A 15,489-nucleotide genomic window follows, 5' to 3' on the forward strand; every position below is an offset into this window, starting at 1 on the left:
AATTTGATTGAATCTTTATTAAACTAAATTTTAAGGATTGAAAAATTTTATTATTATTATTATACCAAAATTATTAAGATTTAATCAATAGTTTTATATGTTTAGTCTATCCTGTAAGTATGTTTTGGATTCCAAGTGTGATAATTACGACTTCAAAGTCTCATGTCACTAATTTTCATTTCAACGAAAATATTATCTACGGTTGGGCGTGTGGTCCTCTCCGCTCAATGATTTGGGTTGGGTATAGGTTAAAAGACTTAGCAACCAGACTCATCAACTTTTCTTTTGTCATATCAAAGTCTACTGAATTAGATATCAAGGAAGATATCATGTTGTCCATGACAGACATCAGATGAGAGTGACAACTGAACACACCGCACGGGATGGAATCTGGAGTAGGTGAGCTGCAAAAAATGGAAAATTTGATTTTTGTTATATATTTTAAATTATATAATGAAAATTAAATCATGTAATAAAGTACTAATAGTTATCACGTGAAAGTATTGATTATAATTTTAATAATCTCCCAGTGCCTCGATAGGACGTGGCTGGTGGCGGTGGAAGGTCTTTGTTTCCACTAGAAGCGTTACCCAAGAAAACAAAAGACGACAAAGAAAGGTAGGGACAGGGATTGCTCGTATTTTTGCCGAAGGCTGAGATGCCTGCTGCCGAGAAGATGCACGCAAGCAAGTCGGACACGCTATTTGTGATCAAACCCCCACACGTCTCTCTCTCATGCACATGGTGGGGACGGCCTTCTCTATCGCCCATTCATTTGGCTTCGGATCCAGTGGGCCCGGGACTCCACTCCCGCCAGTCAAACCATTGACCCGCAGGCAGCTCAGCTGTCTCCTCTCAAACAGCAAACAGACTTATACTTGACGTGTCCGGTATTGATTGGTCTCCAAGTCGGACTCCTCTCTGAATAACCCAATGGTCATGGCAAAGGAGAACCCACTTGGTCACCCAACCACCAGTGAACAAATCACTGGTTGCTGGCTGAGAAATGAATGGACCACCTTTACGGCTTTCCTTGAAGGGACCCACCAATTGAAAGCACTACATCATGACAATTAGAGGTCCCAGTTGGAACACCAGAATCAATGCTAGCACCAATATCGACCATCCAAAAGTTTTGACCGCCGCTTCACCTGTTCATATCAATCAAAATCTCCCATATTACCCTCGCCAATGGAAACGAAATGTACCCCAAGCGATCCGAGCGGAAGCTTGTCTTGATAGGGTCAGTCCTGATATTTTTTAAATATAAAATTAAATAAAAAAAAATTTTTTATTAAAAATTAATATATTTTAAATATTAATTATTATTAAAAAAATTAATCTACCTACAATAATTTTTTATAAATATGTTCGTTAAAATTCATCATTAATCTATATAATTATTTTTTTTATTATAATATTGTAGAAAGCCATCTTTACATTCCATTAGAACATCATTGCAAGATCTGGGACGGTCGCTCAGTTCGATCTGCCCCAAGACTAACCCCAATCTTAATACCTTTAAAGTCTTTTACAATAAAACTAAAATAAATTGAATCAAACCTTTCATTTCAATTCTATAACCATGCATTTGGTTCATGATCAGAAGCAAAACGGAATCTAAATACCTGAAAGAGTAGAGTATGAGATACAAGCATTTTCATCACTCTAAAATTGAAATAAAAATAAAACTCCCCCCAATCAAAATGACTGCAATGGGATATATTTCTATTTTTATTTTAAAGTTCAACTCCTTCCAACTAATCATGTCTTCAATTTAATCATAACAGCTCAAGATATCTTAAAAACCATTATGCAAGCAAGGCTGCTCGGTCCAAGTCTATGAGCAGCACTACTTGACTAGCGGAAAAACCAAGTCTAAGAATTATGCGTGAAGACTATGATGTGGAATAGTAATAATATAACTAGCATTAAAATAAGGGAAAGGAATTTAATCCGTCTAACATCACAAGCTGGATAATAAACGCTTGAGGATGCGCGAAGCCGCCCGCTTGTGGGCCTGGATTGGCCGGCCATCATAATGACCCCCTGTCCTCTTCTTGTTGTATTTTTGCAATCACGCTAGATTTTATCGAGCAACTGTAGTCTCCTAACATAATGTTACCTCCCATCTGAAATAATCTTGAAGGTCTTGATAACAAACAAACCAGTCAATAGTCTTTGTCGACGCCCCAAATTTCTCCGCAGACAAAGATGGTTCCTGTGGTGTTAAAAAACTTCGATGAACAGAAAGAACCTCCGATTCAAAGATCATAAGCCTGCCAATAAAAGCGTTCACAAGAAACCTTTGACCAAGCAAGCAGATTGGAGCAGCTGTGCAGCCTCCTTTAGAATATACAAGGCCTGCTTAGAATATGCGAGGCCTGCTTGGAAGATGTCCGACCTCAGAAAGATGTGGCTAGTTTAGTAATCTGACCTGTTCTGCGACAGCCCCTTGCAAGCAGCCACACTCTTGCCTCCCCATGAAACAAAATGCTTTTATTCATCAACAGATATTTCAGGAGGCCATCAGAGGGTACTGGAAGAAGAAGAAACAAAGGGCAGCTCAAAGAAGAAGGGGAGAAGAAGATGGAGATGCTGTCCCTTTGTGCCGGGGAGGCCTCCCATCCTTGTGCCCATGGCTGTCTTGCAGCACCTTTGCGAAGCCTGATGGAGCCTAGCAAACCCAAGCAGCGGCCGACCACCACAACCAGGATCTCCAGATCCAATTTTGCCAAGTCCACCACTTCATTTCTGTTCCCAAACACCCACTTCACCAACCATGAGTCACTCCCTTCCCTGCATGATGCCTTCTCCAGCTTCTCCGCAGCATATCCACAGTACACCGAGACCCAACAAGCAGACCACATCAGAGACAGAGAATACCATCACCTCATGAATCATGTCTGCCTCGATTACACCGGGTTCAACCTCTTCTCCCGTGCACAAATGCGCTCCTCTGTGGCATCCTCGTCTTCGGGCTCTCCGCCCTCGGCCCTCCTGCAGCCCCCTTTCTTCCACATCTCTTACAAGTCGGCCAGCCTCAAGTCTCATGTGCTGTATGGGAACCAAGAGACGGTCCTAGAATCTGCAATCAGAAGAAGGATTATGGATGTCCTCAACGTATCGGATGAAGAATACTCTATGGTCTGTACTGCCAACAGGACTACTGCTTTCAGGCTTTTGGCAGAATCTTACCCCTTTCACTCCAACAAGAGGCTGCTCACTGTGTATGACTATGAGAGTGAGGCAGTCAGTGCAATGGCAGAAAGCGCCCAGAAGAAAGGAGCCAAACTCATATCTGCTAGCTTTACCTGGCCAAGCCTGAGGATTCACTCAGCCAGATTGAGAAAGAAGGTGAGCAAGAGAAAGAAGAAAAGGCGAGGCCTGTTCGTGTTCCCACTCCAATCCAGGATGACCGGGGCCAGATACCCTTACCTATGGATGGCCATGGCGCAGGAAAATGGGTGGCATGTGGTGCTTGATGCATGCGCATTAGGGCCCAAGGACATGGACACCCTGGGACTCTCCTTGATCAAGCCAGACTTCATCATCTGCTCTTTCTTCAAAGTATTTGGTGAAAACCCATCTGGTTTTGCTGGCCTTTTCATCAAAAAGTCCAGCAGCGCAGTCTTGGAGACCTCGGCGATTGCTAAGAGTATTGGGGTTGTGAGCATTGTCCCAGCAAGAGGCCTGTCTCAACTGCCAGATGATTACTCTGGTACTGACTTGGAGGCCCAATCTTCTAAGTTCCAATTAGAAGAGGATGATGCAGAAACCACCAGTTCATTCTCTGGTCCAATACCTACCCGCATCTGCAATGGTTCTTCTCATGCAGATAACGGGTTGGCTGAAAACCCTTCGAGTGTTAAACAGACTCAGATCAAGAGATTTGAGCAGGGTGAGACTTCCCAAATACGCGGACAAATGGTTAGCAAAGAAGAAGAAGAAAATGCAGAACAATCGGCAGAGATTGTACAGTTAGAAGATGGTAACTCTGTTCAAGTAGAGAGGACTACAACAAACAGAGAAGCAGATAAGAGCATGGAGATTGAATGCAGAGGATTAGACCATGCAGACTCCTTGGGTCTGATACTCATCAGTAGCAGACTGAGATACATCACTAACTGGTTAGTTATTGCACTGATAAAGCTCCGGCATCCTCACTCGGAGAATGGTCCTGCTTTGGTTAGGATCTATGGGCCAAGAATAAAATTTGACAGGGGACCTGCAATAGCATTCAATGTGTTTGATTGGAAAGGAGAAAAAGTGGAGCCTGCACTTGTCCAGAAGCTAGCTGATAGAAGCAACATTTCTCTTAGTTGTGGGTTCATACACAACATCTGGTTCTCGGATAAATACGAAGCGGAGAAGGATGCAGTCTTGGAAAGAAAGGTCAGTGAAATAACAGTAGCCAGTAAAAGGAAAGAGAGCATTGATCTAGGAATAAATGTTGTAAATGCTTCACTTGGTTACCTAACTAATTTTGAAGATGCTTACAAACTTTGGGCTTTTATTGCCAAGTTCCTGGATGCAGATTTTGTTGAGAAGGAGAGGTGGAGATACATGGCTCTCAACCAGAAAGTGATTGAGGTTTAAATGAGACCTCAAGTTATCCATGTTTGACTGTGATTTCTGCTGGATATTTTCAAATAGAACATTCAAAATTCTTTCAGCATTGAACCATTCATGTGTAGACTATGTAAGGGTTGATGTTTTATTCGACATAATGTCAGCTATTCATTTATTCTTTGTCCGAGAAGGGCAGTTATTATATCAATGGCCATTATTACAACTGAATTACATGCACCACAAGATTTTCTATTTTGTGCAGAGTCATATAACATGGAAGAGGACTGGTTAAAGCGCACAAAATTTTGTCGGTTATAGGAGATTCTGTGCCCTAGAAAAATTTTGTTGATGTTGTCTTTCTTGCACTAGCACCCACCAAGAGCCCCATATCAAGTTCAAAATATGGATTTCTGTTTAGATAAAGCAGATTAGTGCAATTAAAAGCACAAAAGGTTGCATCAGAAAGAAAACTACTCTGGGCACTAAAGTTTCACAATGATTTTCATGAGGTATATCACACGTGAGCACTAGAAGCCTTCAATTCCTTTGGTTCTTGTAAAAAAATTTTAATTTTCAAACAATACTTGTGGAATTGAAACACCCACCACTGTACTTCATCAATAGAAATAATGAACAAAATTTGCTGTTTGTGTTCAAGAAGGCATATTCTCCCCTGAAATTTGCAACCAGGGGATCAAAACTACGTCGTCCAACAGTTCAACTCTTTGAACATCATATGACATTTTGATGCTCATATTTTAATATCACAAGAAAGTTTGAAGCATGTTTTGGTCCTCTAAGCCAATGCCAGGCATGGCCCAAAGCAAACTAACAAAGGCCAATTGCCTACCTACAGCACACAAGTCTGATTTGTTCATGCTTCACACCTGATCAACTCAGTCACACAGGCCACAGCTGCAACAAAGTGCATCCACACAAGCTCTACGAACGCCTGGTTAACTCTTACCAGTCAGCATGAGCAGAACCACATGGCCGGTATCAGCTGGCAAAATGCCTCAACAGCCTCTCTAACTTGCTAGAAAGCTAGCACTACAGACACCCACATCTGTGCACACCAATGTGTAAGTCTTATCAGAGTCTGAAATTGCATGCCGGCCAGTATATACTCGGCCATGTGCCCACTGATCACTCAGCAAAGTTCCCTAGCGAATTCATCATCATGCTGCTAAGCTTATATTTTTTTTTTGCACAATTATAATCCATGCATGATCACAAGAATGTGCAACAGTCCACACCCTGCATGTCTAGCAGAACAAGCAGTGAAACCCCTCACATCCTACCGTATGCTCCATATTTTACAGTGAGAGCATGTGAACCTGTTTGTCAAGCTCACTTGTGTGTTTCTATGCCTTGTTCACTCGTGCCCCCACACTACGCATGCCCACTTATGCCTTCATGCATCCATGTCCATGCTTGTGCTTGCAGCCAGCCTACTCCCACACCTGTACCAATGCCCCAACCTGTGCTCACAGACATTACCCTTCTTTATGCCTATGCTTGGAGCAAATTAGACTACAGCAATTATGATGTTTGATTCAATTTACTCGAAAAGAAATTGTTTGATTCAAAGAAGCAGGCCCATCTCTAACCTCACTGCAGCGAATTTTCACCCCCAGACTATGATTTATACCCAAATCAGTAACATCCTTGGCCTTGACAAAGGGAAACTAGCATTCATTTGTTCAAGCAGATTTAGGACAACTGTGATCCTATAATTAAAACCTAGCAGTTGCTACTGTAGACCAACCTAAGGGTAGCCATGCTCAACCAGCATGGTGCCCACCCATCCTAGTTCCTAAAATCCAGTGTACTTGTTAGTGTTTGCTTAAAACAATCCGGGAGCAACCTAGACAACATAACAAAATCAGATCCCCAAACAGTTCCTTTGTATCAACAATGGTGCAAACAAATCCATTTCAATAATTCAGAGCCCAAGTACTTCCTGCTAAAAGAAAAAGGGCATCCCACTACATGAGACTTCTGCCACTGCTAGGTCTTGGGAGGGTCAAATGAATGCAGCTTTTCCCCCATGTGTGGAGAGGCTGTTACTGTGTTCCAAACCTGAGACGCCAGCTTACAGTAGAGCAACCTAACCATTGCACCTAGGCTTGCCCTCCACTTTCTGCTACAAAAGACCTCAAAAAAAAACCTCTTGTGAGTCTATACAAGTAAAATGTACCCAACCTAACTCAGATCAAGAAATTAAATTCCGAAAGGAATGCTGATGCTATCTATCGTAATGGTTATTGATGCGTAGTCGTTGATAGCACCAAAAATAACTCTACTCACTACGTAGGTAGGATGAGTCGAGATCGTATCCTCAGGGACTTTGGACTAAGTTGAGATTGCAAAATAAAAGAAAGAAGCGTTGTTTTGATTTAAAAAATAAATTATCTTAAAATTGATGTAATAAGAAAATAAAAAGCTCGGGAGTTTTGAATTAATTTTGTACTAGTAGAGTTGTATCTCTTTTTTTTTTAATTAAATTGATGCGATTAATCTTAGAAAAAATACCTATCTTTCCTCGGCACGCCCCGTACCCATAGATCACGGTGCGTCTCCGGAAAGTACTAGGTAAACAACTCTTCTTTCCTCGACACGCTCCGTATCCGTAGATCACGGTGCGTCTCCGGAAAGTAAAAATTGTTCCTAATATTAATCTAATAGGAAAGCATAAATAAAAGCATATGAAAGAGAGTAAATAAAGAACTCATGACAATTTAAATAAAAAGCATAATCTTTATTGCATATAAAGAAATACAAGAAAGTTTAGAACAATAAACCCGCTCTGTGTCGTTACAAAGTTTCTTCTCCACTCCCGAGACTGCTAGCCTAGCTGCTCATGAAGTAGTCCCTTTCTTTTCCTCTATGCAAGGCTCTAGAAGAATTTCTGAGATGATCATCTAATAGAAGTACAAGAGCCTTTTTATAGGTGTTAGGAGGGAGGAGTTTTACATGATTTTCCGATATGGGACTAAAGAAAAATAGCGTCCGAATGCCGCACCCATGTCCGCGCCCGCCTGCACGTCGTCCGCATTCCGCCCGCGCTACGCGTCGCCTGCGCGCTGCTACCGCGATCCGTGCGCCACTGTGCCGCTCGCGCCCGCGCTCGCCCGCACTGTGCCGCTCGCACCCACGCCCGCAACGCCGCGTTCACAAGGAAAGCACCCGTGAAACAAATTACAAAAGTTTCCCAATTACAAAAAGAAACTTTTGTTTCTTTAAAATGACGCCTATATCCTTTTGCATTCCTTGCATAGTATCTTCATTTTCTATAATACCGTATGCATCTTTCTTTTATTTTAATTTCGTTTTAAGTCCAATTTTCTTCAAACTTGAGTCTTTTTTATCTGCGAATCGGACTCTTTGTATCGGCGATCACCTTTCCTGTAAAACATAAAAAGAAACAACAAATTCTTAATAAATAAAATAAATTAAATATAATTTTCTGCTTTAAAACACTTAAATTAAATGTTTATCACACCCCCAACTTGAATTTTGCTCGTCCTCGAGTAAAATAGATATATCAGCATTGTGTACCGACTTGATTTTGAATAAAAAGTTAGGTTAGGCATCCTAAAAGGTAGGTGATACTTGGTCAGACTATTAAAGAAATATTTCATTGGATTATCAATTTGACCCAATTAGTGGCTGAGTATTAACTAAAGAAATTTCAAGAGCTTTTCTTTCACCAACTCCCCACTTTACTCTTTAAATCCTCTAACTTAATGTGAGAAAAGTTTATTATCTTCTTGCAATTTAATCCCTTTATTATCCACTATTTTTTTTTTTAACATTGCCCACCTTTTTACGCGAACCACAACGCTTACCTAGGCGAAGGGGCCCAGTTACTCAGTAGGAAACCAATATTTTTTTTTATTTTTTAATAAAAAATAAATTTTAAGAAGAATTTTTGCATACCTCGATCTTTCCGCCCAATCTCTCATGAAGCAGATTCTTTATTGAGATCAGTAAGAAGAGGGTTGTAGAATCACCCTTAAATTTTGGTTTAGTCTAAACCCTGCCATTCATTGGGTTTTTTTAATAATTTATTCCTCAGTATCTCTAAAATTATCTTGACCGTTAATCATTCATTGATTAGGATGCCTAATTGACTCTTAATCAAAATAAAATTCGAATACACAAAACTAATTATTTCTGACTATACTCGAAGATTTCATTAATTTTCTTCCCCCCCAAACTTAATCTACATTATCCTCAATGGAGTAGAAAAGCAACGAAAATAAAAGGAGAGAGTGCACCTGGGATAATTTTACTTCGAAAGTTGAAGATAGTTTCATTAATTAATAGGCTTTTGTTCTAAATTTCTGCAGCTGCAGTAAAGTAAAAAGTAAAAAAAATGAAATCGTTGGGTTGCCTCCCAACAAGCGCTAAGTTTTACGTCTTCAGCCAGACTGAATTGAGTATTATGGCGGTATTGGATCCACTAAATCAACAGATTCAATTAATTCTCCATCACCAATTCCATCTATGTAAGGTTTCAATCGCTGACCGTTCACTTTAAAGGTGTTCCCCTGTTTAGGATTTTTGAGTTCTATAGCTCCATGAGAAAATACCTGAGTTACAATGAAAGGTCCGTCCCAACGTGAGCGAAGTTTTTCAGGAAACAGACGCAACCTAGAATTGAAGAGCCAAACTTTTTGATTGGGCTCGAATGTTTTTCGTGCAATGAATTTATCGTAGTATGCTTTAGTTCGAGCCTTATAAATTCTGGCACTCTCATACGCTTCATTGCGTAGCTCTTCAAGTTCATTTAGTTGAAGTCTCCTATTGGAACCTGCATTTTTCATATCAAAGTTAAATTGCCGTATGGCCCAAAATGCACGATGTTCCAATTCCACCGGCAGATGACAAGCTTTTCCGAATACAAGTCGATAAGGAGACATTCCTATGGGTGTTTTAAAAGCAGTACGGAAAGCCCATAATGCATCATCCAAGCGTGCTGACCAGTCTTTTCTATTGGATCTTACCGTTTTTTCAAGAATATGCTTGATCTCTCTATTGGAGACCTCAACTTGACCACTTATCTGGGGGTGATAAGGTGTGGCAAGTTTATGAGTTATTCCGTATTTTTTCATTAGCATGTCGAAGTGCTTATTCGTGAAGTGTGTACCCCCATTGCTAATTATGGCTCTTAGGTATCCAAATCGACTAAAGATATTATGCTGAATGAACTTGATCACGACTTTGTGATCATTGGTTCAGGTTGCCATAGCCTCTACCCATTTTGATACGTAGTCCACTGCTACCAAAATATACTCGAATCCAAATGAGGAGAGAAAGGGTCCCATAAAATCAATTCCCCAAACATCAAAAATTTCTACAACAAGAATAGGGGACAGGGGCATCATATCTTTTTTCGAAATATTTCCTGTTTGCTGGCATCGCAAGCAATTACGGCCAAATTCATGTGCATCTTTGAATAGTGTCGGCTAATAAAATCCACTCTGCAACACCTTTGCTGCAGTTTTTCTTCCATTAAAATGTCCCCCACATGCTAACGAGTGGCAGAAAGTAAGAATACCTTGGACTTCACACTCGGGGACACAACGTAGGATTACTTGATCTGGGCAATATTTGAACAATTCTGGTTCTTCCCAGAAATAGTACTTTACTTGGGAGAAAAATCTATTTTTCTCTTGTTGGGTCCAGTGAGATGGGATTTGTCCCACTGCCAAGTAATTGACTATATGAGCGAACCAGGGAAGATCAGTGGAAGAGATTGAAAAGAGTTGTTCATCCGGAAACCTATCTTTAATCCTTTCTTTATTGTGTTCTATCAGGATCCTAGAAATATGATTTGCTACCAAGTTTTCGGAGCCCTTTTTGTCTAAAATTTCTAAATCAAATTCTTGTAATAGAAGGATCCATCTAATCAGCCTAGGTTTTGTATCTTTTTTGGATAGCAGATGTTTCAGTGCTGCATGATCGGAGTATACTAGGACCTTGGAGCCCAAAAGGTATGATCTAAATTTATCTAGGGCAAACACAACAGCGAGTAACTCCTTTTCAGTCGTGGTGTAATTCAATTGAGCATCTGAAAGAGTTTTACTTGCATAATAAATTACATGCGGTTCTCGATTAAATCTTTGCCCAAGGACTGCCCCTATAGCATAATCAGAAGCATCACACATGATTTCAAATGGTAGGGTCCAATCTGGAGATTTTGTGATTGGTGCAGTGGTTAAGGCAGTTTTGAGTTTATTATAAGCAGTTAGGCAATCTTCATTAAAATCAAAAGAATTTTCCTTGGCAAGCAAGTTGCACTAGGGTCGTGATATCTTGCTGAAATCCTTAATGAAGTGCCTATAGAAACCTGCATGGCCTAGAAAGGATCGCACCTGTTTAACCGAGGTTGGGGGAGGCAATTTCAAGATTACTTCAACCTTTGCTTTATCTACTTCAATCCCCCGCTTGGATACAATATGTCCAAGCACGATTCCTTCACGAACCATAAAATGGCTCTTCTCCCAACTTAAAACCAAATTTGTCTCTATACATTGTTGAAGAACCTTGGCTAGGTTCTGAAGACAATCATCAAAGGTAGAGCCAAATACTGAAAAATCATCCATGAAGACTTCTAAAAATTTATCGGCCATATCAGAAAAGATGGCCAAAATGCACCGTTGAAAAGTGGCTGGTGCATTGCAGAGACCGAATGGCATACGTCTAAATGCAAATGTTCCATAAGGACATGTGAAGGTAGTCTTTTCTTGATCAGCAGGAAATATCGGGATCTGATTATATCCCGAATATCCATCTAGAAAACAGAAGAAACTTTGTCCTGCTAGCCGTTCCAAAATTTGGTCAATAAAAAGCAAAGGAAAATGATCTTTCCTAGTAACGGCATTCAGCTTTCGGTAGTCCACACATACTCGCCAACCAGTTGTTGCACGAGTAGGAATTAACTCACCCTCATCATTCTTTACTACGGTAATACCTGACTTCTTAGGTACTACTTGGGTTGGACTAACCCATTGGCTATCCGAAATTGGGTAGATAATTCCAGCATCTAGCCATTTCACTACTTCTTTTTTCATGACTTCTCGCATATTCGGATTCAATCTTCGTTGCATGTCCCTATGTGATTTTGCCTCAACCTCACAGTGAATATGATGCATGCAAACAGAAGGATCTATATCCTTTAAATCGGCAATTGACCACCCTATAGCCTCTTTATGCTTTTTGAGTACCCCGACAAGTTTGTCTTCCTGGTCGTTGGTTAGGTCAGATGCAATGATCACTGGAAGGATGTCATTGGATCCAAGAAATGAATATTTCAGCATGGCAGGAAGAGGCTTTAGCTCTAGAGTAGGTGGTGCTTCTAAGGATGGTACCAGGGCTTGATTGAATTGGTAATTGCTCGTACTTTATAGTCCAAGGGGGATTGGTGCTAAAATTGGGGGGTTCTAGTAAAGCATGTATTTCTTCGGTGTATCCATCAATATCAAAATTATCCATTCCAAAATGTGTTAGACATGCCTGTAAAGGATCTGAGTTGAGCAAGGCAGGAGCTTTATCTTCTATAACTTCCTCTAACAAGTTGATCTCATTATGGTCGTACACAGGTGGTCCCAAAGATGCATTGAAAATATTCAACCTTAGCTTCTTATTTCCGAAAGATACATCCATAACTCCGGTCCTACAATTTATACAAGCATTAGCGGTTGCTAAGAAGGGTCTACCTAGGATGATTGGTATTTGGTTGGGGTTGCTGCCAGATTCCATATCCAGCACAAGAAAGTCAACAGGAAAGTAAAATTCATCTATTTTCACCAATACGTCTTCCAGCATTCCACGGGGTACCTTAATGGATCGGTCTGCTAGTTGTAAGGTCACTGTCGTGAGTTTTAACTCTCCAAATCCAAATAGGTCATATACAGAGCTCGGGAGAAGGTTGACACTTGCACCCAAGTCTAATAATGCCTTCTTAATCGTGAGGTCCCCTATGACACAAAAAATAATTGGGGTACCTGGATCTTTCAGTTTAGGTGGGGCAATTTGCTGGAAAACTGAGCTAGCCTGCTCAATTAGGTGGACTTTTCTAGGTATTTGTGCCTTTGATTTTTGTTTCTGTGTACACAGGTCCTTTAAAAATTTAGCATAGGTTGGAACTTGCTTAATGGCATCGAGAAGAGGTAAGTTTATCTGAACCTGTTTAAACAGTTCCAACATTTCATTCATTTTTATACCCTTCTTATCAAGAGGCAGAGAGGATTCTAAAGTACTGGGAAATGGAGCTTTAGGTGCAAGTGCCGGGTTAATAAGTTCTTTCTTCTCTTCAAGTTTCTTCTTTTCTGTTGTAGCTGAAATTGGTTACTCTTGTTGTTGGATTACTTCAGGTTGATTTAAGATTTTTCCGCTTCTAAGGGTCATAATCGATTTGGCATGTTCGGAAAAAGTTTCAGGACCAATGGAGCTTTCAACCATGTACTGTCCTTTTGAGTTATTAATAAGCTGACTGGGTAATTTGCCTTCTTCCCTCCTACTGAAAGCTGTTGCTAGCTGACCTATCTGGGTCTCTAGCTTTGCTATTGATTGCGTATAGGAGTGAAGGAGTTGGGTATTCATTTCTAGTCCTTTAAGTGCTTGCAATACCTTTTCTTTGAAAGCCGAGCTATGAGTACTCGGAGTGGGTTGAGGAGGGTTCTGGTATTGTGGCTGGGATGGATGCCTATAAGTCGCATTCGAATAACCTGATCTTTGTTGCACTGGAGGAACCACTGGTTGTGATTTCCATGAGAAATTCGGATGGTTTCTCCATCCCGGATTGTACGTACTAGAATAGGGGTTGTTCACTGATCTATGAGTAGTTTGGGCTTGATGGACTTGTTCTTGTACATATTCAGGAAACTGTGGTGCAACCGGACAATCATTCACACAATGAGTGGGGCTCGAACACAATGCACATATATCTTGTATCTGACGGGATGGAGAAGGTGACTGTCCTATACTTAATAATCGATCTAACTTTTGAGACAATTCATCTACCTTATGATGGATATCTATGGCATTTCCTACTTCATATATTCCACCTCTCTTTGGGTTTAACATGGGTTTATCTCTAATAGAGGCAGACATATGATGTAATGAATTTTCACTTAAAATTTCAAACAGTTGCCATGCTTCATTCTCACTTTTCAGCATGAATGTCCCACCGCATGATGCATCGATCATTTGTCGATATCTTTCAGATAACCCATCATAAAAATATTGGATTAACTGCCACTTGGGTACAGCATGGTGGGGATATTTTCTAATAAGGTCCTTTAATCTCTCCCATGTTTCATGAAACATTTCTCCATCTAATTGGGAAAAACTAGTTATGGCTTTCCTTATTTGATTAGTTTTTCCTATGGAAAAATATTTCTTGAGAAACTCTCCTTGCAGCTGGTCCCAGGTTGATATAGTCATGGAATCCAAAGTATGTAGCCAGTATTTGGCTTTGTCCTTAAGTGAGAAAGGGAATAATTTTAACCTAAGAGCATCATCGGAGAAGTTATGAATTTTGACAGTTGAGCATATCTCAAGAAATTCTTCAAGATGTTTATAAGGGTCCTCATTACTAAGTCCATAAAATGAAGGTAACATTTGGATTACACTAGACTTAATTTCATATTGGATGGCCTCCACAGGGGGCACTTGAATACAAGGAGAGTTGGTTTATGTGGAAGGAGTAAAGTACTCCTTCAATTGCCTAGGTGGATCATTCTCTTGATTTTGGTCCATATTTTTACGTCTGTTGGCTCTAAAGGTTCTTTCTATTTCTGGATCAAAAGGTTGGATTTCTGGTCGTAACGATCTACGGCCAAGCATACACCCTACAATTATACTTTAGAGCAAACACAGAAAATTTTAGTTTTTATAATATATATATATATATATATATTTATAATAAAGTGAAAAAAGAGTGAAGAAAATCTAAAGAGAAGAACCTAAGAATCTTAAATCTATGAAAAGAGAGAAATTAGTTAATGTTTAGATATTAATTGCAATCAACTTAAACAAGCATAGACTCTCTATCCTAGGGTTAACCTAGATCTAGACAGCTCCTAACTTCCAAGACCGCCTTTGAGCACTCCAAGCTCAAGACTGACTAACTGACTCAGCCAGGTAAGCGTAAGATGTGGGAGGTTCCCTGCTCGTTGCTTTCCTTAGACACTAACTGAGTTGGCCAGGTCAGTCAACGGAACCAATTGAAAACCACTTTCTTTAACCACTTGCCTTAGACACCGAGCAATTAACCAATCCGCACTCGATTCAACTCTAGAGCTTTCTTGTCCTATTGAGCTCGAAATTCCTAGGACTGACGTCTAGTTGATTTTAAAATTAAGGCTTGGTTTAATACAGAATGAAGGTTATAATTTTTGGACCAAGGAAGGGTGATCAAATCCCCACCTTATCTGGTTAATGGGTTATTGCCCTTAAGATTAATTATGGAGATGCAATGTAAAGAAACAAGGTGTCCAATCAAGTTAGAAATTTTTATATTTGAGGTTATGCTATTTTAGTTAAGTGTTATGAAATGTCAGTGGCTTCTCTTTTTTTTAAAAAAAAAAGATTTATAGTTTTATCTTTTATATATTTTTTTTAGTTTTTTTTTTTTAGTTTTGCAAGAAAATAAGTTTAAGTGATTAAGTCTAAAAAGCAATAAATCACTAGGCTATAAAAAGTAGCAAATTATTCTAAGCAGAAAAATTTCTAAGATTAAAAAAGTAGTAAATTAGTTATGCAAGGTAATTATGTAATTATGCAAATAAGATTATCTAGCTAGAAAGCACTGAAAAAAAATTTAAAGCGAGAAATAAAAACTGAAAAGCATTTTTTTTTCAATTTTTTTAATTCAACCGTGCCAAGATCCCTGGCAATGGCGCC

General features: G+C 39.8%; 1 protein-coding gene and 1 non-coding gene across 2 annotated transcripts; both read left to right on the forward strand.

Moving 5' to 3' along the window:
• Positions 1-2,172: 2,172 nt before the first annotated feature.
• On the forward strand, positions 2,173-4,774 carry LOC105034272 (uncharacterized). Its single transcript, XM_010909351.4, has one exon. It carries the CDS (start codon positions 2,494-2,496, stop codon positions 4,597-4,599), a length of 2,106 nt encoding a protein of 701 aa, XP_010907653.1. The 5' UTR covers positions 2,173-2,493; the 3' UTR covers positions 4,600-4,774.
• Positions 4,775-13,850: 9,076 nt separating this feature from the next.
• LOC140853048 (small nucleolar RNA R71) lies at positions 13,851-13,956 on the forward strand. Its single transcript, XR_012136126.1, has one exon. It is a non-coding gene; the product is annotated as a small nucleolar RNA R71 (small nucleolar RNA).
• The last annotated feature ends 1,533 nt before the right edge of the window (positions 13,957-15,489 follow it).

Source organism: Elaeis guineensis, chromosome 12 (genome assembly GCF_000442705.2).
Source record: "Elaeis guineensis isolate ETL-2024a chromosome 12, EG11, whole genome shotgun sequence".
NCBI lineage: Eukaryota > Viridiplantae > Streptophyta > Magnoliopsida > Arecales > Arecaceae > Elaeis > Elaeis guineensis.